At 53.5% G+C, this 23,988-nt stretch overlaps 1 protein-coding gene across 3 annotated transcripts; it reads left to right on the top strand.

The window, feature by feature from the left end:
- The first annotated feature begins 102 nt into the window (after positions 1-102).
- MVP (major vault protein) lies at positions 103-23,983 on the top strand. 3 transcript variants are annotated; one of them, XM_040463148.1, is made up of 15 exons: positions 103-489; positions 6,467-6,599; positions 6,783-6,978; positions 14,540-14,663; positions 14,764-14,895; positions 15,131-15,225; positions 15,524-15,760; positions 17,935-18,216; positions 19,049-19,293; positions 19,443-19,640; positions 20,492-20,878; positions 21,940-22,056; positions 22,212-22,338; positions 22,850-23,038; positions 23,721-23,983. In XM_040463148.1, the coding sequence occupies exons 2-15, from the start codon at positions 6,475-6,477 to the stop codon at positions 23,937-23,939; spliced, it is 2,673 nt and encodes an 890-aa protein (XP_040319082.1). In that variant the 5' UTR covers positions 103-489; positions 6,467-6,474; the 3' UTR covers positions 23,940-23,983. The 3 variants fall into 3 exon arrangements, with proteins under 3 accessions (XP_040319082.1, XP_040319083.1, XP_040319084.1); XM_040463149.1 differs by having other exon boundaries at positions 103-457; XM_040463150.1 differs by lacking the exon at positions 103-489 and adding an exon at positions 496-900.
- The last annotated feature ends 5 nt before the right edge of the window (positions 23,984-23,988 follow it).

Below are 23,988 nucleotides of genomic sequence, written 5' to 3' on the forward strand. Positions count from 1 at the left end.
GGAGCCCAAACAGTTGTGGGGTGGCAGAAACATATTCAGCCAGATTGGGAAATGAAAGTCATGTGGGGCAGAGGTGAACTCAGCACCTGCCCCTCTGACCCTTCCGGGTCTCATCCCAGCACTGCCAGCTGGCTCTGAAGTGGGACCTCAGCGAGAGAGCCAAGAGGCTGCAGTGCCTTCAGCTGCAGTAGAAGCCGCCCAGAGGAGGAAGAGAGAACCAGCTGCGAGGGCCCTTTAAATGGCCAGGCCCCACCCCTGAGTGCCTGCCCTGCCGGGAAGTGATCCCTAGGGCTGGGCCTGGGAGTTTCCCCCTCTGAGGGGTCTGGGGCAGGCAGCACTCCTTCTGGGTATACTTCGTACAGGTCCCAAAGCCCTCAAACAGTTGGTGGGACCTTGTGTCCCTTAAGGCTCGCCTAGCCCCGTCCTGCCTTCTAAGGCCTTGCTTCTGCCGGGGCAGGTAAGACATCTCTGAACCGGAGGAGGAAGAAGGTGGGTAGAGGCTTGGCCGTGGGAGGTTTTGCTTTCCTTGCTGGATTTTTTTTTTGCCTTTTGAAGTAAACGTAGATCAACTTGTTATCTTGCCAACACTCCTCCACCCCCCAAATCGAAGTCCTCTTGACTTCAGGCTCCCATATCAGAAGTTAGGGCAGAGGCAAGTTGGGTCCATTCGCACTCTCTCCTGGGTCCCTGGGTCCCTGCTGTAGGCCTCTGCCTCTTCCTCCTAAGGACCTCGGCTCTGGCCTGTCCTCTCTGAGCTTTTAGAATGTGATTCCCGCCCCCCACACACTGAGATCCTTCATCTATGCCAAATGTTGAGGATTTCCCACAGCCTCACTTAAGGCTATGCTGACCGCGACCCTAGCAGGCCATTTGGGAGGTGGTTAGCAAAGCGATCTCAAGGTAGGCTTGACTTCTAGAAGGCTTGGGGGTTGCTGAGCAAGGCTCTCTCATTTTCTCTTTTGGGGGGGGTGGAAGGGTGGGGGCTGAAATCAAGAAACAGGAAACTCATTTGGACCCGCCAGCCTGTGATTATGGGGATCTTAGAGCTGGCTCTCAGGAGTGAAGTATGGGGGTGGGGGATGGTAACTGAGGCAGATGTCCCCTGTGTTGTCTGTTTCCCGCCTGGGTGGTCCCCTGGGTTGTGAGGGGGGAAAGCTGGCTGTTACATGGGGTGCAGTCAGGGGGCTCCCTAGAAACTTCTGCCTGTTTCTGCCCTTGGCAAACAGGGCACCCAGCCTGACCCCGGGTGAAGCTTTCTGGGTGAGGCAGCTCTCTGGAGCAGCCACCCTGAGTGGATGGCCCAGGGACAGCCTGAGGGCTCCAAGGTGACTCTGGCCTCCTTGTTGGATGGAGGAGTTCCCTCCCCCCCAACCCCCCTCCCCTTGCAGAAATTGCTCGGCTGTGAAGTGCCATTGACCCTGTCTCCCAGAGAATAATCTGCCCCACCCGGGTCCTAAGTTCTTGTTCTGTGCTTCCTGGTTTGGGAGCTCTGCAGCAGCGATCCCAAGCTGAGTTCTGGCTCTGTCCTTTGATCATTGCGTGATCCTGAGTGATGTTGCTAACTAATCTAGGTTCTTGTGAGGATTAAATGAATGAATTAAAGGTCCTTAACACAATGCCTGGCACAGTTTAAGTTCCTAATAAGCGGGAGCTGTTATTTGGGGGACTCTTGCCAAAGACACACATTCTAGAGTCTCCTGGAAACTGGTGCGGTGGGGCTGGATGAGGCCTGGGAATCAGCATGAACAGGAGCAACACTCTCAGCTGGTTCCTGTGATGGAGCAAGTTTAGAAAACATTGATCTAGATCAGGGGTTCTGAAGCCTGGTTCCTGGGTCACTTCTCAACTGGATAACCTTCATCTTCACTGAGTGGCATTAATTGGCAGCATCCAGGAAGTAGGGTGAAGATAGGGCGAGGAGCATCCTGAGCTGGCAGAACTGTTCTGTCCCCAGTGAGGCCACCAAGCTGCTCCTCCTCCCACAAGGTAGTTGAGCTGGAGCTCAGAGAACACTTTCCTAGGAAGAAAAGTTCCCAAAAAGCTGCTCTTAAACCTGATTGGTGGGAGACAAATTCTTGAATTTCCACTCTAGTCCCCCTATAGTAGGAAATAATCTCCCTAAACTGGGAAGCTGGTAAATAAACAGCCTCTGAGCAGTCCCTGAGTAATGTGACTCTTGCATTCTCCAAAGACTAGAATGTTTACACAGGGAAACGGCAACGATGAGCCCCTGTGTATGTTGAGCGTCCTGTACATTTCCCTAAACCTGAGTTTGATAGGGAGGATGGTGGCAGGCTGAGTCACCGACTTCCCCTCCAGCTTCAGGTCTGCTTGGGGGCTCCTTGGACCTGCCGTGGACCAGGCTGAACCAAATGCCCTGCCCTTGAGCAGTCTGTAATCTGAGCTCATTTTATTCTCCCTCCTCCCAGCCACCCTCTGAGCTCCTGTGCCCTAGAGCCATCCTGCAGTCACTAATCTCTTTAGGCCCAGGAAATAGTCCTTCCTTTCCATTTCTCGGTCTAGGAGACTAAGGCTCAGAGCTAGCAAGTGGCCCCAGATTGACAGAGCTCAATCTTTGCTGTGTATCAGGGTCAGTGGGAGAGATTTTAAATCTAGCCATGCCTGCACCCCACCTCAGGCCACTGAGGTCAGAATCCCCAGAGATCAGTGCTTTTCGAAGACCTCCAGGTGACTCTCAAGTACAGCCAGGACTGAGAGTGGCTGCTTGAGGCCGGAGTTGCTGGTACTTTAATATGTGCCCAAATCACGAGGGATCTGGCTAAAATGCCGGCTGATTCAGCAGCTCTTGAGTGGGGCCTGAGAAGCCCCCTTACTAACAAGCTTCAGGTGATGCCGATGTCGCTCACTACAGACCAGTACACCATAAAGCTGGTCACTCAGACATCTGTTTGAATCACTGTGCCAGGCGCTCACAGTTGACCCTGAAGATCTCTGACAGGTAGTGACCAGAGAGGCTCATTGAGTTTTGCTGTAGTGTAAGTTTCCTTTTTGTAAGTTTCCTTTGGAGCCAAGACACTGGTCTATAGCTGCGTCTTAACTAGCGGATGAAGCAGCTTCTGCCTACAGGTTTTGTTCTCTGCCCTTCCACCCACTACCCGCCCCCCTTCTTCGTGGGTGTGGTGCAGTGTCTGAGACTTTGGGCAACAGCTGACGGATTCCTGCAGGAAGCTCATGACATCTGGGGGAAGTGTGATCAGGCCAAGCTGGGCATGTATGCAGAGAGCAGACTAGGGGGCAGATCCTGGAAGCAGGCCCCCAAGGGGAGGGGATGAGTGGATTTGGAGTGCCGGGGCCAGCCCCAAGGTCTAGGCAGGACCTTCCAAAGGCCAACATCATCCTTAACCATTGTTTTTTGAGGGGCTTTATTGGAAAGACAATGTTCTGACTATCCATGTCATCTGGTACACCCCAAAAGTGTAAATCTGGGACTTGTCACAAACGAGCTGCCTGAGTCAAGTGGTTTCCCTGGCTCCCTGGAGAGGTCATACGTGGAGGCTTCTTTTTACAGATAGCAAGAGGATAAGAGCAAAGTCTGTTCTGGGGTGAACAGCAGGTGGTCTAGGTGGAAGGCACAGCTTTAGGGTATGGTAGTGGGCAGTCAGGGGGGATAAGACAGGGTCCCAGTGCTGAAACAAGGGCTTGGCTTTGGAACAAGGCAGAAGCCCAGCCAGATCAGCTATAAGGATGATTCTCAGCTGAGTCACTGAGCTGGGTGAGGCTCTCAGCCCCCCTGACTGGGCCCAGCTGGGATGACAGATGGTGGAGAGGCCTCAGCCATAGGGAGTGGGGGATTGTCCAAAAAGGAGTCATTGGAGGCTGTTCCTGGGGCCTGCTTCCCAGCCCTTGCATCGCCTTCTAGAGTTCAGATCTTCCCTAGGGGGTGCCTCACGGAGCCCTGTCCACACCTCCACTTATAGCCCTAGCCCTTCCTCTCCCCCATCTGGCTTCCTGGCCAGGCTTCTACCCTGCAGAGAACCTGGCAAAGGCTTCACTTAGCCTTCAGATGCCCCTTCTTTGCTGCTATTCTAGCCCCACAGCTGGGGCGACACAAGACTTGCCACCTTTCTGACCACTCAGCAAGGGGGGTTAAGGCCGGGTGGGTTAGGGGGTCTCTGGTGCTAGGCCCCATCCCCTAACTGATTAAGGGAGCTGGGCCTTAGGCTATTCCTGCCTCAGCAATAAGTAACATAGTGCTTCTGAAGAGTCGGGCTCTGTTCCAACTACTTTATGATTACCTCAGTCCTCATAACTCGGGTAGATGCCCTATCCGTTCACAGTTTACAGGCCGGGAAACGGGTATAGGGAGGGCAACAGTCTTGTCTGAGGTTACCCCATCCAGTAAGGGATGCAGGTACTTCCGGCTCCTGGGGGCTCTTTGGAGGCTTCCTCAGGAAGCCACTTTGGAAGCACAGCAGAGAGAGACTGGGCAGTAGGGAGGAAGGAAAGAGAACGTCAAGATAAGAGTGGGGAGGAGAACAGATCAAGGAAAGCAGAAAGGCAGCCCCTGTATTTTCAAACACTGCCTGAAAACAACAGAAGAGGGAGCCCTGACGTTAGAAAAGCCCCTCCTACAAGTCCCGGGGAATTAACTTCACATAAACCAGAGCAACAAAAAAGTATCGAGGTCAAATCCCATACAAAGTTGCAAGATAGCAGAACATTCTTTTGATGTAGAAAGTGTACCAGGAAGACAGGTGAAAACTGTAACCTTTCAAAATGAGGTAAGATGTTAAGGAAACCGTTCAAGGCAGGGAATCAGAACCCTAAGACCCGGCAGTCTGGCTGAATCTGTGCCCCTAACCACTGTCCCATGGCTGCCACCAGAGAAGGACAGGACCAAGCATTCCATGGGGATTCTCATCCCACTGATTTGCTGCGTGGCCTCTAATGATCCACAGTCCCTACCTGGGACTCAGCTACTTGGAGGTACACTGTTATTTGGCCACCTCGATGGAAATTTAATGTTTAGTTCCTCAGTTCCCCTGAGGCAAGTATTCAGTAGCCGCCTGTGACAAGGCCAAAGAGCCCAGATTTAGAATATGTCCATCATTACAGAAGGTTCTACTACATGATGCTGAGTTAGAGACTTAAGCAGGAGCCAGGCAGGTGACGTTGAGTGCAGAAGACAACAGGGACAGCACGTGGGGATTGTGGTAAGCGCACGATTGGCGGGGAGGGGGCAGACGGGGGTGGGGGGTGTCACATCTATAGGCAGCAGCTGTGACTTGACTCTAGCCAGTTTTGCTAGGTGGAAATGTAGGGTGTAGCTCCTAATTCTTCAAGAGAAGCAGGAATCGGGAGGTTGTGGAAACTCACAATAGCTAAGCAAAAAAATAAATAAAAATTTTACAGAGTGTGTAGGTTAAGTAGAATTCTTGTGCCTTTCCCTGGCTTCTGCAATTTTGGGGCTTCAGCCTGTTTCTCCTGTGCTAAGCCACTCCATCCTCGCTTCTGCTTCTCAGGTTAGAAGTTAGTTGAATGGTAGGGCAGATGAAGTGTCCCTCCTTTTCTGCTGGTGGCTTCAAAATGGCCTGACCAAAGTCTCAGAGGGCAGGGCTTTGAGTTGTCTAATAAACTTGGTTCCCTCTGTGTGACCCCAAGGGATGTATCGTCCAAAGTCCAAGGCCTGCTGGAGGCAGGGACGGGGGTTCAGGCAGGAGACATGACCTTCCTGAACCACCCAGGATTCAGAAGCAGGTAGGATGGGGGTGGGTGAGAGACGCACTTGTTCATTCCCTTTCCCTTCCCACCCACCCCTACCTGCAGACACAGGAAACCAAGAGTGACCACAGACCAGAGAGAACTGGAGAGAAAAGGACCAATTTGGTTGGGGTTTGCAACCCAGCTGACTATGGGAGCACCAGTTCCGCCAGGGATCCCTCCCTTGAGAGGTGGCCCGTGTCTGAACAGTTCATCCCAGATTGCTTAAAATGGGGGGGGGGGGGGGGCATGGGTGCAAAGATAGTGTAAATATTCTTAGGCTGTGGGCTACCATTACAATACAGCTGGGTCCCGGGATCCCCTGAAATAAACAAGCCTGTGTCTGGAGGAGCCGGGGAGCCACCCAGCCACTGCTCCTGCTCTGCTGGTGAAGGCCACCTCCGGCACCTCCAGAGTCTTCATCTAAAGTCCCTTCCAGTGCTGCAGGCAGCTTGGGGAGGGAAAGGAATAGGCAGAGAACAACCTGGGCTTCCGCGGTTAATTGTGTCAAGCAGGTCTCGGCAGGGATGGGGTCTGGATGGGCTGTGTGCCCTGGGTGGGGAGAACAGAGGAAGCCGCCGGCGTGGGGCTCAAAAGGGTAAAATAATCCGAGCTAGAGGAGGACAGGCCCACTCCCCCATCTCCAGCCAGTCCTCCGGCTCGTGCTGGCCCCGTGCCGGCCCCCTGTGCTCATCTTGTTGGATCTTCTCCCCACCTGTCTGTCCCCCTGCTGCCCTGGGCTCAGGAGTCACCATGGCAACCGAAGATTCCATCATCCGCATCCCCCCATACCACTACATCCACGTGCTGGACCAGAACAGCAACGTGTCCCGCGTGGAGGTCGGGCCAAAGACTTACATCCGGCAGGACAATGAGAGGTTGGTGTTGGGACTGTGCCGTGGGGTGCCTGTTAGTCTGGCTGGCGTGACCGTCCATCTCCTTCCTGTTCCCAGGCAGGATTGACCCTGGGTTGGGTGACGCTTTCTCTCCCATTCACTGTCCCCTTCAGAAATGAGAACACGGTCCCCCAGGTCCTCACGCTGCTTCTCACCCTCCTACAGGGTCCTGTTTGCCCCCATGCGCATGGTGACTGTCCCCCCACGCCACTACTGTACAGTGGCCAACCCGGTGTCCCGGGATCCCCAGGGCTTGGTGCTGTTCGACGTCACAGGGCAAGTACGGCTCCGCCACGCTGACCTAGAGATCCGGCTGGCCCAGGACCCCTTCCCCCTGTACCCAGGGGAGGTGCTGGAAAAGGTACCTGGCTTGCTTCCTCTATAATCATTCTGCCTGTTCTGCCGCCTTGTCCTAGCCTTGTCCTAGGGCTCTGCGCTGCCTTCTGAAGGGAAGACAAACTGGAGCTGTGGGAGGGGGTGGGGGCAACATTTGCAGGTTCTCCCCAAGGACAGAATTACTGCTTCCTTCCTTCCTCCTCACATGCCCACAGCAGACCCTCCCCTCCTTTGAGAGCTGTCAGCCCATCTCCCCTCCTGACCTTCCAGGCTCTGGAGCCTGCTAGAAGCTCCCGACCACTCTGGTGCTAAACAATTATGCCGGGTGTGAGCATTTCATCCACTCAAACGGTGCCAGACTGTTGGGCAGTCTGGTGGGCAGTGACCGCAATTGTGGACGAGATGAGTTTGGGCTCGGGGACTGGTGACTGTTCCTCAGGAAGGCATCACAGGCCTGCGCTTGTGGCCTGGCCCTCGTTTACGTGGCCCTCAGGCCCTGGCCTGAAAATCCCCCATACCCAGGTCCTACCTCGGATCAGCTCAGTCCCTCTCTGGGTGGGGAGTGGTTGGGGGGGCGGGGGGGGGCAGTGTTGAAAGCTCCCTAGGTTCCCCAGCCCACAGCAGCTCATTCTCTCAAACTCCACATCCTCCAGGCCAGGAGGACAGGGCCTCTCCCTCTTTGGAGCCCAATGTCATGGAGCTGTTCCTTTTCCACCCTCTCTGTCCACACCTCTTCCCTTCCGGTCTCCACTGAGAAGGTGCCTGCCTCAGGCCTCCCTCCCCCTCCCCTTCTGACTCATGGGAGCCTCACTAACGTCCTTGTGATGACCTTGTCAATGACTTGGCCTTCTTGACCTCAACTCTTCTGTTCTGCTGCAGCCCCTCCTGGTGCCAGTCCACTCCGGGACCTGGTTATTCTCCCACCTCCCCCACCTTGGAAACTCAACCCCAGCCTCCTCAGTTGTCATGACCCCTCAGGGCTTTTCATTCTGTCTTCTGTCCCTCAGATTCTCTTCCTGGTCTCTTTCCTACACCAACTGGAGGTTGTCATCTTAACAGTCTCTTATGTGCAGGACCTGTGGCCAAAGCCGGTCCTGGATTGCTGTGACCCCGACCTGTCCTTCCTGTCCTCATACCCAGGAGGGGCTTCCTGGCCATGGGGACAGATCCACAAAGATGACAGTATTACAAGTAGCTGATGGGTCAAGTGGCTCATTTCCAGACCAGCTCTGTTCAGTGGTTCTCTTCCTTCCTAACCAGCTTTCTCTCCACTTTTTTTCTGCATGCCTCTAAATATTTATCATTTTCCACTCCCTTCCTATTTTCTATCCTATTTTTTAGTAGCATTTTATTTTATTTTATTTTTTTATTTTTTTTTTAATGTTTGTTTATTTCTGAGAGAGGGAAAGACAGAGTGCAAGCTGGGCAGGGGCAGAGAGAGAGAGGGAGACACAGAATCCGAAGCAGGCTCCAGGCTCCGAGCTGTCTGCACAGAGCCCGACGCGGGGCTCGAACTCACGAACTGTGAGATCATGACCTGAGCCGAAGTTAGACACTCAACCAATTGCGCCACCGAGGTGCCCCTTTAAGAAGCCCTTTAAAGTTTATTTATTTTGAGAGAGAGCACATACGAGTGGGGGAGGGGTGGAGAGCGAGGGAGAGAGGGAATCCCAAGCAGGCTCCACGATGTCAGCCCTGAGCCCGACTCAGGGCTCGGCTCAAACCCACGAACCTTGAGATCATGACCTGAGCTGAAATCAAGAGTAAGATGCTTAACTGACTGAGCCACCTGGGTGCCCCACTCACTCTTAACTTCGCCACATACTTAGAAGTCCAGGCCATCTGGCAGGATCTGGGTCTGATCCCCTTCCCTTATTTTATATCTGTGCTCATCTCCTTTCTACCTGTTGGGGACTCCATCAGGTGGCCCTGGGAACCTGACTTATCCTTCTGTGTCTCCTTTTAATTTTATTTTATTTTAATCCCAGTGTAATTAACCTCCAGTATTAGGCTTGGGTGTGCCATACAATGCCATATGCTTACTCAGTGCTCATCAGGATAAGTGTCCTCTTTACCCCCTTCACCTAGTTCACCCATCCCCCTCCACCTCCCCTCTGGTAACAGAGTTTGTTTGTCCTCTGTAGTTAAGAGTCTGTTTCTCGGTTTGTCTATTTTTCCCTTTATTCACTTGTTTCTTAAATTCCACATATGAGTGAAATCATACGGTATGTCTTTCTCTAACTTACTTCGCTTCCCATTATGCTCTCCAGCTCCATCCATGTTGTTGCAAATGGCGAGATTTCATTATTGTTATGGCTGCGTAATATTCCATTGTGTGTATATACCACATCTTCTTTATCCTTTCTTCTGTTGATGGACGCTTGGGCTTCCACAATTTGGCTATTGTAAGTAACGCTGCAATACCCAAAGGGGCGCATATATCCTTTCGAATTAGTGTTTTCACATTCTTTGGGTAAATACCCCATAGGGTGATGACTGGATCGTAGGGTAGATCTATTTTGAATTTTTTGCGAAATCTCCGTACTGTTTTCCACAGTGGCTGCACCAGTTTGCATTCCCACCAACAGTACGCAAGGATTCCTTTTTTTCTCCACATCCTCGCCAACTCCTATTGTTTCATGTGTTTTTGATTTGAGCCATTCTGACAGGTGTGAGGGGATAGCTTCTTGTGGTTTTGATTTGCATTTCCCTGATAATGAGTCCTGTTGAGCATCTTTTCATGTATCTTTTGGCCATCTGGATGTCTTTGGGGAAGTGTCTATTCATGTCTTCTGTCCGTTTTAATTTAGATTATTTTTTGATGTTGAGTTGTGTAAGTTCTTTATATATTTTGGATACTCTAACCCTTTATGGATAGGTCTTCTCCCATTCTGTAGGTTGTCTTAGTTTTGTCGGTTATTTCCTTGGCTGTGCAGAAGCTTTTTATTTTGATGTAGTCCCAATAGGTTGTTCTTGCTTTCTCTCTCTTGCTCAGGAGACCATACCTAGAAATATGTTGCTATGGTCAATGTCAGAGACATTACTGTCTGTGCTCTTTTCTAGGATTTTTATGGTTTCAGGTCTCACATTCAGGTCCTTAATCCATTTTCAGTTAATTTTTGGGTATGGTGTAAGAAAGCGGTACTGTTGCATTTTTTTTTTTTTTTTGCATGTAACTGTCCAGTTTTCCCAGCACCATTTGTTGAAAAGACTTTTTCCCATTGCATTCTCTTGCCTCCTTTACCAAAGATCAATTGACCATATAATTGTAGCTTTCTATTCTGTTCCATTGATCTATGTTTATTTTTGCCCCAGGACCATATTGTCATGATCACTACAGCTTTGTAATAGAACTTGAAATCTGGAATAGTGCTACCTCCAGCTTTGTTTTTCTTTTTCAAGATGGCTTTGGTTATTCCGGGTCTTTTGTGGTTCCATACAGGTTTTGGGATTGTTCTAGTTCTCTGAAAAATACTGTTGGTATTTTGATAGGGATTTCATGAAATCTGTAGATTGCTTCGGGCAGTATGGACGTTTTAACAATGTTCTAATCCATGAGCGTAAAATGTCTTTCCATTTGTATCTCCTTTAATTTCTTTCATCAATGCCTTGTAGTTTCAGGGTACAGGTCTTTCACCTCCTTGGGTAAGTTTATATACTTCTATCTTTTTTATTTATTTATTTTGAGAGAGGGAGAGAGAGAATCCCAAGCAGGTGCCGCGTCATCAGCGTGGAACCCGATGGGGGGCTCGAAGTCCTGAACATGAATGAGGTCATGACCTGAGCCGAAGTCCAACACTTAACCTGTAATGTTAAGAGCTTCTCTTTCCTCTCTGTCTTTAATATCCCCACTACTGCTGCCTTTCTCTTGGCCAATAAATATGCTCTATCTCTTCCATCCTTCTCTGCCCTTAAAGGCTTACTTGCAGAAGCTTTCATTCTAAAGAATACATCCAGAAGGTTGTAAGGTCCTTCGTGACTTCTGCCCCCAATCTCTACTCGCCATTCGCCAGAGCCCTCTACTGTCATCCATTCAGGGTCTGTGCTTCCAGATATGTTTATGCATTAACATAAGTATGTGTAAAAAAAAAAAAATCATATCAACTATAACCTATTTGCATAAAGCTATCACATTGTCACTTGCCAGTGTATTTTTTTTTTAATTTTTTTTTCAACGTTTATTTATTTTTTGGGGGACAGAGAGAGACAGAGCATGAACGGGGGAGGGGCAGAGAGAGAGGGAGACACAGAATCGGAAACAGGCTCCAGGCTCCGAGCCATCAGCCCAGAGCCCGACGCGGGGCTCGAACTCACGGACCGCGAGATCGTGACCTGGCTGAAGTCGGACGCTTAACCGACTGCGCCACCCAGGCGCCCCTGTCAGTGTATTTTGAATGAGCTTCTGCATATTGTTATATAAGTCTCATTTGTTCTATGTAATTCCAGATGATGCTAAAAGCTGAGCCATTTTCCTGTTGAGTATCATTCATGGTGTTTCCGATTTATAAGGAAAAAGTGTTGTGACGAGTATCCTTATCTGTGTGTCCTTGTTCATGTTCCTGTTTGCTGTGTGTGTGTGTGTGCGTGTGTGTGTGTGTGTGTGTTTAAAAACATTTTTTCAAGATTTTTTTTAATTAAAAATTTTTTTAATGTTTATTCATTCTTGAGAGACAGAGTGTGAGTGGGGGAGGAGCAGAGAAAGAGAGGGAGACACAGAATCTAAAGCAGGCCCTGGGCTCTGAGCTGTCAGCACAGAGCCCGATGTGGGGCTCGAACCCAGGAGCCATGAGATCATGACCTGAGCCAAAGTCAGACGCTTAACCGGCTATCAGGGCCTCTCAAGATTTTATTTTTAGGGGCGCCTGAGTGGCTCAGTCAGTTAAGCCTCCAACTTCGGCTCAGGTCATGATCTACAGTTTCTGAGTTCGAGAGCCCAGAGCCTGCTTTGAATTCTGTCTCCTTCTCTCTCTGCCCCTCCCCACTTGTGCTCTTTCTCTCAAAAATAAATAAATAAATGTAAAAAAAAAAAAAAAAAACAAAAAAAAGAAAGATTTTAAGTAATCTCTGCACCCAACCTGGGGCTTGAACTTACAACCCTGAGATCGAGTTCCATGTTCTACCAACTTAAGCCAACCAGGCACATATAGTGTTTCCTGTTCTTTAAGAGTAGAAACTATTAAGAATTGCTGGGTCCCAGGATACACACGTGAAATTTTTTTACATTTATTTATTTTTGAGAGACCACAAGTGGGGGAGGGGCAGAGAGAGAAGGAGACACAGAACCCGAAGCAGGCTCCAGGCTCTGAGCTGTCAGCGCAGAGCCCGACGCGGGGCTCGAATGCACAAACCGCGGGATCATGACCTGAGCTGAAGTCGGGCACTCAACCGACTCAGCCACCCAGGCGCCCCTGAAATTTAAATTTAAAAGTAGGAACTTTTATGAGGGCCCTATATATAAATCCAATCTCTAGCTATTTACTGCTGCCGCTTTCCTTTCATACTTACCCTTTGATAACTGCTTGATGTCCTCTGCCCCATTTCCTCACAAGCCCCTACATCTGGCCCCTGCCCCCACCCCCCACCTCCACTGAACTCGCTTTCACAAAGCTCCAAGGCCTCCCAACTCCTAATTCCTAACCTGGGTGGACATTCTGTGTCTCACGGGTCTTCTTAGCCACAACCATTGTTGACCTGCCCTGTTATTAAAACTTGTCTTTTTGGAGTGGCTCCCTTGGTGGAGTGTCTGATTTTTTATTTTGGCTCAGCTCACGATCTCATGGTTCATTAGTTCAAGCCCCGCATTGGGCTCTGCGCTAAGGGCGTGGATCCCGCTTGAGATTCTCTGTCTCCATCTCTCTCTGCCCCTCCCCTGCTCACTCTCTCTCTCTCTCAAACACTTAAAAAAAAAAAACAAAAAAACTTGTCTTTTTTTCCCCTCCACCCGGCCCCCCGCTAAAACTTATCTTCCTGTTTTACTCTGTGGATATCTCTTTCCATCTTCTTCGATGTCTCCCTCTCCTCTCCTGCCCTCTGCCTTCAGATTCTGTACTGAACCTCCTGTGAGCCCTCTCATGCTCTCGTGGCCTTGCCCACTTCGTCTATGTTAGACATCCACCCCTGTACCGTCGCTGGGAGCTGCCGACCTGTGAGCCCCTAGCTGCCTGTGGGAGGCTCTCTCCTGGATGTCCCACTGCCACTTCCTACTGGACATCCAAACCCGACACTTTCCCTTCCCCCCAAATCTGCTCTTCTCCCGCATTCCCAATCTTCTGTGGCGATACTACTGGGTACCTAGTCACCTGAGCTGGAAGCCTGCAGTGGCGTGGGGGACAGACAGGAAGGAGACCAGGGTGGCCTCCAGGAGACAGATTAGGAAGATCTTTCCATCATCCAGGCAAGAGATGGTGACTTAGGTGAGGGGAATGGCAGCGATAAAGGCAGATGCAGCTTTCAGCGGAACAGGGAGAAAATGATGATAGAGTAGATGTGGGAGGTGAAAAACCCCCACACTCCTTCCAGAAATCTCACTTTCTCCTCTTCCTGCACCTTTATATCAAAAGCCAGCTCTTCCTTTGAGCCCCTGCTCAAATGCCACTCCCAGAGGGCTTTTCCTGATGTGCCCTAGGTTTCTGCAACCTCTGTCCCTTGACACTGTCCACGGTGTGCTTGGAGACAGGGGTCTGTATCTGTCTTATCACCTGCTGGACACTTCCAATCCAGGAAGATGGGTGTGTGTGTGTGTGTGTGTGTGTGTGTGTGTGTGTGGCCTGCCCCTACCACAATCAGCCAGGTGCTGTGCCCATTGAAGATGCACAAGGAAGGGCTCGCCTGCCTCCAACCCAGTGTGTGGTCAGTGGGGAGAGAGTAGAGCTGCTCGACCTTTCCGCGCTGGGTCACTCTGGTCAGAGAAAGGAGCGGCAGGCAGCTAAGCTTCACTAAAGACTGAGGTTCAAGTCCAGATCCCGTTCATCACTAGTTGTGTGACCTTGGGCATATCTCTTCCAGCCTCTCTGAGCCTCTTTCTCTCCTTTCCTGCCTCCCTCAGATCAAAGACCAAGTGAAGCTCTACTCTTAGAAACCTTTCTACAAACTTCTAAAAGGTTTGGATGCTTGTTGCCAGGTCCCCCTTCCTGATGAAAAGAGACGTGATGGCTGGAGCACGGTGGCCATCTTGTGACCATGAAGCGACCCTGATGACAAAGCCACGTGCCAAAGCATGCCTGTTACAGCCGTCCAGGCTTCCCACTTCCTTACTTTCTGCACTTCCCCGGGGCATACTAGGCCTTGAGGTGTATCCCAGTTTCCCAGCCTAGGTTTCTAATTCAGAACCGCTTCTAAGCACTTCCTACAGAGGATCGTGTGTTCTTGGCTCATTGGTAGTGGCTTCCTCTTGCTCGGTCAGCTGTTTTAGTTCTTCAGGTCAGATGGCTTTGGGACTACCCCTACCTTGTACATTCCACTCGGCGGCTTTTGGGGGGACCTATAAAGATGGGTGCTGCGGACTCTGACCTCCAAGGTATTGGGCATGACTCCTGGAGTCACAGTACTTACTGGATGTCCCATGACCTCCCTTCTTCCCTTGTCAGGACATCACTCCACTGCAGGTGGTTATGCCCAACACTGCCCTCCATCTTAAGGCGTTGCTGGATTTTGAGGATAAGAATGGAGAGAAGGTGGTGGCAGGAGATGAGTGGCTATTTGAAGGACCTGGTAAGTTCCTTCCGTTGGCCGGAGTCCGGGTCAGAGGCTCCTGGCCTTTCCACTATAGCTCTGATACCTGCTCACCTCCAGCCTCTTCTCCCCTCCCCAGGCACATATATCCCCCAGAAGGAGGTGGAGGTCCTGGAGATTATCCAGGCCACGGTCATCAGGCAGAACCAGGCCCTGCGGCTGAGGGCCCGCAAAGAGTGCTGGGACCGGGACGGCAAGGAGAGGGTGACAGGTGGGGTCGATAAGCGGTGCTGATGGGGGCGGACAGGCCGTGTTCTGCCCGCAGGGTTGGGGATGGCCACTAGCAGCCTGGGAGGAAGTACTTCCCTGGGATCTCTCTTATAAGCTTTTGGGGGCTGCCCGCTGCTGCTTTCCCTAACCCCCCCTGTGCGGGCTCTCCCCTGACCCTGTTGTCATGTTGACATGGCTTCTCCCTCCCCCCAACCCCCACCCTTCACCCGACCCAGGGGAAGAATGGCTGGTGCGTTCCGTGGGGGCATATCTCCCGGGAGTGTTTGAGGAGGTTCTGGATTTGGTGGACGCCGTGATCCTCACAGAAAAGGTCTGTGCTCTGGGGGGTTAAGGGACCCTGGGGTAGGGATCACTCTGAGCGGCAGAGAATAGTGGCAGAGGACATGAACGTGAAAGAGAAGCAATATTTCTAAGGCCACTAAAAGAAAACTGTAGAGATCAGATACCTGAGGGGTATCCTGAGTCCTCTGAGAGGGTTAAAATGCCCTCCTGGGTTGGTGGAGACTGGCGGTCAGGCCTGGGAGCACTTAGTGGCCAGTGGGGCTCCCAGGTCCCCTGAGGAACTTCGAGATCAGTTTCCCCAAACGCCCCGACCTCTTGTCCTACAGACGGCCCTGCACCTCCGGGCTCGGCAGAACTTCCGAGACTTGAGAGGAGTGACCCGTCGCACGGGGGAGGAGTGGCTGGTGACCGTGCAGGACACGGAGGCCCATGTGCCAGACGTCTACGAGGAGGTGCTGGGGGTCGTGCCCATCACCACGTTGGGCCCCCGCAACTACTGTGTGATTCTCGACCCAGTGGGACCGGATGGCAAGAACCAGCTGGGGCAGAAGCGTGTGGTCAAGGTGAGTGCCTCCATTTCACCTGGAGCTCTGCTCTGGGAGGGTGAATGCCCTTGACTGGAGGCCCTCGACCTCTTCCTTCCCTCCTCCCACCCCAGGTACATGTTCTAGAAGCACCAAGCTTGTTCTGGCTCCCTCTGTGTCCTTGCACGTCTAGTTCTGTCTTTTGAGACAGAGTCCCCCTGATCTCCCTGGTGGCCCCCAACCTCAGTTTCCACACAGTTTCTTCTGGGAGCACCTCCCGGGTCCCATCCGCGCCTGCTGTTCTGGAAACCTTGTCATCTTGCATAAAACAAACCTCTTGGTTTGCGCTTCTCCCCACCCCACCTCACCCCTCTCTTAACTATACATGGGACTATCAGGGATCGACACACTTTTCTGTAAAGGGCCAGATCGTAGATACTTTGGGCTTTGGGAGCACATTCCACTGTACTGGTGGAGCAAAAGCATAGACAGCTTGTAAATGAACGAGTGCCTCTGTGTTCCTGTAACATTTTACTTCCCGAAATAGCCCAAATGTCTAGCAGTGGATGAACAGATCACAAATTGAGGCATATCCACACAATGGAATATCCTTCAGCTATAAAAGGAAATAAGCATGTACGGATGCTCGTGTGCTAATGATCAGCATTCAGGGCGCCTGGGTGGCTCAGTCGGCTGAGCGTCCGACTTCAGCTCAGGTCGTGATCTCACAGCTCGTGAGTGTGAGCCCCACATTGGGCTCTGTGCTGACAGCTCAGACCCTGGAGCCTGCTTCGGATTCTGTGTCTCCCTCTCTCTGCCCCTCCCTCACTCACGTTCTGTCTCTCTCTCTCTCAGAAACAAATAAACATTAAAAAAAACTACATTAGTATTTCAGCTAGTACTTGGAATTGTTTAATTCCATTTATTTTACTTTTTAAAATGTAGTTTTTTGGGGGGGAGGGGCAGAGAGAGAGGAGAGAGAGAGGATCCCAAGCAGCCTCCACGCTTAGTGCGGAGCCCGATGTGGGGCTTGATCCCATGACCTTGAGATCACGACCTGAGCTGAAATCAAGAGCTGGATACTCAACTGACTGCGGCAGCCACGCACCCCTGTGTGGTTCCGTTTATACAAAATGTCCCAAATGGGTAAATCCGTAGTGATAGAAAATAGATTAGTGGTTAGAGGGGGCAGGGATGGACAGAGAGGAACCGCTAATGAGTTTTTCAGGGTGATGAAAACCCTGGGATTAGATCCTAGAGATGACCGGACAACTCTGTGGATATGCCAAAACAACTGAATTGTAGACCTTAACCGGAAAAATTGTATATAGATTATATCTCAAATAGGTTGTTAAAAAAAAAAAAAAAAAAGTGGCCAGATTTGGCCCAGAAACTGAGTTTGCCAATGTCCAGACGACACCATCCCAAGAAAACAACGCATGGGAGAAATGAGCAACAAGAGGGTCATTCTTAAATTTTTTTAAGCTTTTTTTTTTTTTTTAATGTTTAGTTTTGAAAAAGAGAGAGAGAGAGAGAGTGCATGGGAGGGACGGGGGTGGTGAGGAGGGAGGGAGAGAGAGAGAATCCCAAGCAGGCTCCACACTGTCAGCACAGAGCCAGATGCGGGGCTCAAAACTCCCAAACCATGAGATCACGACCTGCCCTGAAATCAAGAGTTGGACACTTACGGGGTACTTGGGTGGCTCAGTCAGTTGGGCATCTGATTGTAGCTCAGGTCATGATCTGACAGTTTGTGAGTTCGAGCCCCGCGTCGGGCTCTGTGCTGACAGCTCGGAGCCTGGAGCCTGCTTCGGGTTCTGTGTCTCCCTCTCTCTCTGCCCCTCCCCCTCTCATGCTCTGTCTCTCCCAAAAATGAATTAAAAAAAAAAAAAAGGGCGTTGGACGCTTTAGCGACTGAGCCACCCGGGCCCTCCAAGAGGTTTATTCTTAACGGTTGAGCTTGTGAGGGTCCAGGTCCTGACGATTTACAGGATTTATCAAGGGCGGTTTGACCGGACGAGATCTGTGGGCATTTGTCGAGAGCCTCATGGTCCCGATAATGCTTCGCTGTATTACAGTGGGAACGTCAGGAGGGTCTTTTGGGGCTCCTGTCCTCATCACAGGCCTGTGGCCACAGGAACCAAAAGAGGCACTATCAGAGGCAGTCACGACTCTGGGTGGCAACCGCTTCTAACCCCATGTCTTTCCGCTAGGGCGAGAAGTCTTTTTTCCTCCAGCCTGGAGAGAGGCTGGAGCGAGGCATCCAGGATATATATGTGCTGTCAGAGCAGCAGGGGCTGCTGCTGAGGGCCCTGCAACCCCTGGAGGAGGGAGAAGAGGAGGAGAAGGTCTCCCACCAGGCTGGGGACAACTGGCTCATCCGCGGGCCCCTGGAGTACGTGCCCTCTGCCAAGGTAGAGGTGGTGGAAGAACGTCAGGCCATCCCTCTGGACGAGAATGAGGGCATCTACGTGCAGGATGTCAAGACCGGAAGGGTAACAGCTGAGGGATGGGCACCCTTACTGTCGTGCGGCCACGGTGGTGGCCTGCTCGGGGCTGACGGGGACAGGTGCGTGGTGGAGATGGGGGCGGAGACTTCGACAGCCTTGGTGGTGGCATCCGAGCAGGCCGGCATTCTGTGGAGTATCTGCCTTTCCTTTGTCGTAAATAGCGAAGTGCAAACTCGAGAAGCTCCCCAGGGAGAAGATGAGCCAGGTTTAAGGACGGGGACTCTGTCTCCACTGCAGAACTGGCCCCAGCATAAAGATCTAACTGGGGAGTGGCCTGGGAACAGCAAGAACCAAATTCCTCCCCCATCCCCTTATCCAGGTGGAATTTTTCCTCTTTGCCAACCGCTCCCCCCCCCCCCCGCCCTAATCTGAAGCCTTGACCTTGGTCTGACCTAGGACCACATCTCCAACCTCTTTCTCTAAGACACCAACCTAAAAGTAGAGCTCAGAATCCTAGGAAGTGTTAGTGAATGTTACCTAGGTCCTAGGATTGATGGCATCTGTCCCTCCGATGCCCTCCAAGCTGCCCCCAGAAGGAAAGTTCCAGAAGAAATCCTCTGAAGCCCTTACCACGTGCCAAGTTCTCAGCACTAGACATCTGAGATGTCATTCATTCCTCAACCCTGTGCGGATGAGGAACCAAAGCGGGGGTGCGCCCAAGACGACCGAGCTAGCAGCCGGTGCATCTGAATACAGCCTCGTTCCAGAGACCATGTTTGGCCACAGCGCCACGCTACCCTACCCCCCCCACCGGGCTGCTGGCTGGGTCCTTCCCCCTTCCCTTCCCGGGTGACGTCCCTCCCCGTTTTCTCTCAAGGTACGAGCTGTGATTGGAAGCACCTACATGCTGACCCAGGACGAAGTCCTGTGGGAGAAAGAGCTACCTCCTGGGGTGGAGGATCTGCTGAACAAGGGGCAGGACCCGCTGGCAGACAGGGGTGTGAAGGAGATGCCCAAGACCCCCCAGCCCTCCCCTCTCCGGAACAAGACCCGCGTGGTCAGCTACCGGGTCCCTCACAACGCTGCTGTGCAGGTGTATGACTACAGAGAGAAGAGAGCTCGGTGAGGGGCCATCCTGGGGGGGGGGGGCGGTGGGGGAGGGTAAGGGGGGGGCGGGGGGGGGGGGGGCGCGGAGGCGCCCGGGGGGGGGGCGCGAGGGGGACCAGGCGGGAGGGGTTCTCCGTGTGTCTGACTCCTGGATCCCTCTGCAGTGTGGTCTTTGGGCCCGAGCTGGTGTCGCTGGGTCCCGAGGAGCAGTTCACCGTGTTGTCCCTCTCGGCCGGGAGGCCCAAGCGTCCCCACGCCCGCCGCGCTCTCTGCCTGCTGCTCGGGCCTGACTTCTTCACAGACGTCATCACCATCGAAACAGCAGACCATGCCAGGCTGCAGCTGCAGCTCGCCTACAACTGGTGAGGGGTGGGGAGGGCTCGGCAGGGGTGCTGGCACGGCCGGGGTGGGGGAGCCAGGAGGAAGAGCCCTGGGTCCCGCAGCGCTGGGCTCACGTTCAGCCAACCACATAACTGCAAGGTCATGAAAATGTTGGTTGGACACACCCAGTGCGAGTGGGCAGATGTCCCCAAGCACAGGCTCTGGGGCTCGCTGCCTGGGTCCCGGCCCTGCCGTTTGCTAGCTGTGGACCTAGGCCAGTGACTCGGTGGTTTCCTCCATCTCCCAATCTGTAAAATGAGAGTGACAACCGTCAGCCTCACGGGGCGGTCGAAGGGATGCGGTGAGAATTGGAACAGTGCCCTGTACGTAGTTAGAGCTCAAATGGCAGCGACCGGAGTCGGGGGAGGGGAGTCCCATACGGGCGGCTGTGCCCCACCACACCCACCTCTGGGCGGAGTGGCCAGGACTGTGACAGGGGCAGATGGGGGCGCTGACCTCTCTGGGGCGGGGGTGGGGGGGCGGGGGTGAGCACTGCAGCATGGTCACTAAGAGCATAGACCCTGGAGCCACGCTGCCTGAGTTCACCTTTCTGGCTTGCCACATATGATGTGACTTTGGGCCTGTCACTTAACCTCTCTGGGCCTCTCTTTCCTCATCTGTAAAAGGGGATAGTGCTCATCCCCACCTCCTAGGGTGGCTAGGAGAATAAGATGGCATCTCACCTGGGCCCATGGTGGGTAGCAATTCTCGTTCTCTGTCGTGGGAGACCCTGGCAGTGACGGGGGGTGGGGGTCGGAGTCCTTTTCAAAGATGAGAGTTGCCGTTTCCTGGAGGAAGATGGCTTCCCTGTTCTGGGCCTCTCTGTTCACAGGCACTTTGAGCTGAGGGACCGGAAGGACCCACAGGAGACAGCCAAGCTCTTCTCAGTGCCTGACTTCGTGGGTGACGCCTGCAAGGCCATCGCGTCCCGGGTGCGGGGGGCCGTGGCCTCCGTCACCTTCGATGACTTCCATAAGAATTCTGCCCGCATTATTCGCACTGCTGTCTTTGGCTTTGAGACCCCAGAAACCAAGGGGCTCGACGGCAGGGCTCTGCTCCAGCCCCGCGACCGGGCCGTCTTCCCCCAAAACGGGTTGGTGGTCAGCAGCGTGGACGTGCAGTCGGTGGAGCCCGTGGACCAGAGGACCCGGGACGCCTTACAGCGCAGCGTCCAACTGGCCATTGAGATCACCACCAACTCCCAGGAGGCAGCTGCCAAGTGAGTGAGGCCTGGGGGCAGGGCTTCCCCACTGCCCACAGTGTCCAATGCGGGCCAGACCTCTCCAGAGTCCTCACCTCGGCCCACTGCCACGACCTGGGTAACAAGGTGCCCTTCCCCCGCCCCCGCCTACGGTCGGCCTGCGTTCACCCTTAGCAGATGGCATGGCCCACTTAAGAATACGACTAGGACAGGGCGCCCGGGTGGCTCAGCTGGTTAAGCGTCTGACTTCGGCTCAGGGCATGATCTCGCGGTCTGTGAGTTCGAGCCCTGCGTCGGGCTCTGTGCTGACAGCTCAGAGCCTGGAGCCTGCTTGGGATTCCGTGTCTCCTCTCTCTGCCCCTTCCTGACTTCTCTCCCTCTTTCTCTCTCTCTCTCTCTCTCTCAAAAAAAAAAAAAAAAAAAAAAGTAAAAAAAAAAGTACGACTAGGTGCCATCCCCCTCCTGTGGCTTCTCACCTTGCTTGTGCTAGAACGCAAACTTGTTCCGTGGTCCTTCCAGGCACCGGGGATCCAGGCCTACCTCCCCCACCTCACCTTCCAGCCTCTCCCAGGCTCACGTGCTCCAATCCCAGCAGCTCCTTTCTGCCCCTCAGATGCACAGCCGGGCTCCCCGCTTCGGGCCCTCTGCGCTGGCTCTTCCCTCCGGCCAGAATGCTCTTCGCCTAGAGTGCTTCAGCCGGCCTCCTCCTCGGGCCTCAGCCCGAAGCTCGCCTCCTCGCAGAGCCCAGTTCTTTCTGCCCCAACTGAAGCAGCACCCGCTCTGCTTGGTGTCCCATCACCCACTTTCAGGGAACTTGTCATTGTCCGAAATCAACCACGTCCCTTTGTTTCTCCCCACTGGAGGGTGGGCTGTGTGGAAGCGGGGGCCTCGGGTCACCAGTCCGTCCCTTCCCCTGCGCCTGCAATCGTGCCAGGCTGTTAGCGCGCCCGCCGTTCTTCCGTTGGCACGTTGAGTGCTTCCCGCGGGCACCCCCAGCAGACTGGCGGTCCCTGCCCTTGGAGAGCTGGCTCGCATCTTGGAAGATGGCCAGCATCTTCCCAGTCCCCTCTCCCGTCCAGGCACGAGGCTCAGAGACTTGAGCAAGAAGCCCGCGGCCGGCTTGAGAGGCAGAAGATCTTGGACCAATCCGAAGCTGAAAAGGCTCGCCGCGAACTCTTGGAGCTGGAGGCTCTGAGGTGGGTTGAGAACCAGAGGAAAAGAGGGCCCAGTCTTGGAAAGCAGCTGGTGGAGGGACTGAGACGAGTGTGACTTCTGCTGCGCAGAAGTGAGGGTGGAGGAGGGCAGGGCTGGGCTTCCTCCTGGCGTCCCCTGACCCCCGCCGCCCCTCCAGCACTGCCGTGGAGAGCACGGGGACCGCCAAGGCGGAGGCCGAGTCCCGCACTGAGGCCCTGCGCATCGAGGGAGAAGGCTCCGTGCTACAGGCCAAGTTGAAAGCCGAGGCCTTGGCCATTGAGACGGTGAGTGGGGGCGATGCCTGTGGAAGGGTGCGGCCCCGGGGGTCTGGAAGAGGCCCCATGGCTGCAGCCCTGGAGAGGAGTGGGAGACCAGGTGTCCTGATGCAAAGCCCTATTTAAATACTCCGTGGTTTATAAAGTCCTTTGCCCTGTGTCTATTCGCTTAACCACCTTTCCCCTCCTGGCATGATGACCTCTGTCTTCTGTGTAACGTGCACTCACACGTTGGCCAGCTTTGTGCAAAGTGCTGCACGTGTCTTACACACACGGTCTTATTTAATGCCTCAAGTCCCATTCAGGCGGCAGGTACTGTCTCCATTTTACAGACGGCAGAACCAAGGCTTGGATTGAGGACTCCCACCAGTCACCAGCTACAAGGCAGCCTGGCCAGGAGTCACCCCGAATTGACTCTCCGTTTACAGTTCCATCCCTTTGGCCTCTGTTCCCTCTGGCTTGCTGGGACAGTTCCCAGGGGCCACACAATCCTGCGTTCTCTCCCCCCACCCCCTTCCAGGAGGCTGAGCTCCAACGGGTACGGAAAGTGCGAGAACTAGAATTGGTCTATGCCCGGGCCCAGCTGGAGCTGGAGGTGAGCAAGGCCCAGCAGCTGGCGGAGGTGGAGGTGAAGAAGTTCAAGCAGATGACAGAGGCCCTGGGCCCCAGCACCATCAGGGACCTTGCTGTGGCTGGGCCAGAGATGCAGGTCAGAGTGGGGAGGGGGCTGGTGTGTGTGTGCGTGTGTGTGTGTGTATGTGTGTGTTGGGACCATATTTGAAACCAAGAAGGCAGAGCTGGGGCAGACGTATCTGGAAAGATGATGCTGGGGGCGGAGGGGAGAGGAGGTGGAACTGTCCCCGTGTCCCGGCCTATAGCACTTGTGCACGGTGGCCTCTGTCAGGCACTGTGCTAGCTTCGGCAGGGAGCTGCAGCCCCTGGGGTGGATGGTCATCAAGTGGAACCCCAGTCCGTGGCAAGTGCTTTGAAGGAAGTCGAGCCAGGGATGCTGGCTGGTTTAGGGAGAGTCCCTCGGAGGAGGGGATACTTGAGGCCGATGTAGAGTTGACTGGAGCTTCCTGGGAGAGGCTCCATGTGCAAAGACACAAGGACAACAGAACTCAGTGCGTTTAAGGAACAGAAAGGGCTGACTGGCCCCAACCGAGGGTGGAATGGTGAGCTTCTGGAAGCAGCTACAGTGGGGCCGGGTCTTTCAGGCCTTCTAAGCCCTGGTGAAACCTTCAGTCTCCCCTGATACACCTCGCTTATTGTCCCCGACTAATCCTAGGAGGATGGCTCGGGTGACAGCTGCAGAGTCCCATAAGTGTGGGTGGTGGCCAAGGAGACAAGAAAAGGAACAGGGGCCTGACTCTTCCCTCTTGCTCCTCAAGGTGAAACTGCTCCAGAGCCTGGGCCTGAAATCAACGCTCATCACGGATGGTTCCACTCCCATCAACCTCTTCAACACAGCCTTGGGTCTCCTGGGGCTGGGGTCGGAGGCCCAGCCCCCAACCAAAAAGGCAGCCGGCATGCCCAGCCCCCAAGAGGGCTTGCTTCTCCGGTCCCCTCCTGCCCCTCAGTCTCTTGGAGACAACCATGTTGTCCCTTAGCGCCATGCTGCAACCGACAAATTAAACATTTCTGGGCATTCTAACCTTG

The sequence above is a fragment of the Herpailurus yagouaroundi genome, unplaced genomic scaffold, assembly GCF_014898765.1.
Source record: "Herpailurus yagouaroundi ecotype Mexico unplaced genomic scaffold, PumYag 379, whole genome shotgun sequence".
In the NCBI taxonomy this organism is placed as follows: Eukaryota; Metazoa; Chordata; class Mammalia; order Carnivora; family Felidae; genus Herpailurus; species Herpailurus yagouaroundi.

Excerpts from the sequence above, each read along its gene's own strand:
- MVP (XM_040463148.1), top strand. The coding sequence starts at position 6,475 with ATGGCAACCGAAGATTCCATCATCCGCATCCCCCCATACCACTACATC. Across the intron at positions 14,896-15,130 it reads CGGCAAGGAGAGGGTGACAG|GGGAAGAATGGCTGGTGCGT; the intron begins GTGGGGTCGATA and ends CACCCGACCCAG. Across the intron at positions 23,039-23,720 it reads TGGCTGGGCCAGAGATGCAG|GTGAAACTGCTCCAGAGCCT; the intron begins GTCAGAGTGGGG and ends TTGCTCCTCAAG.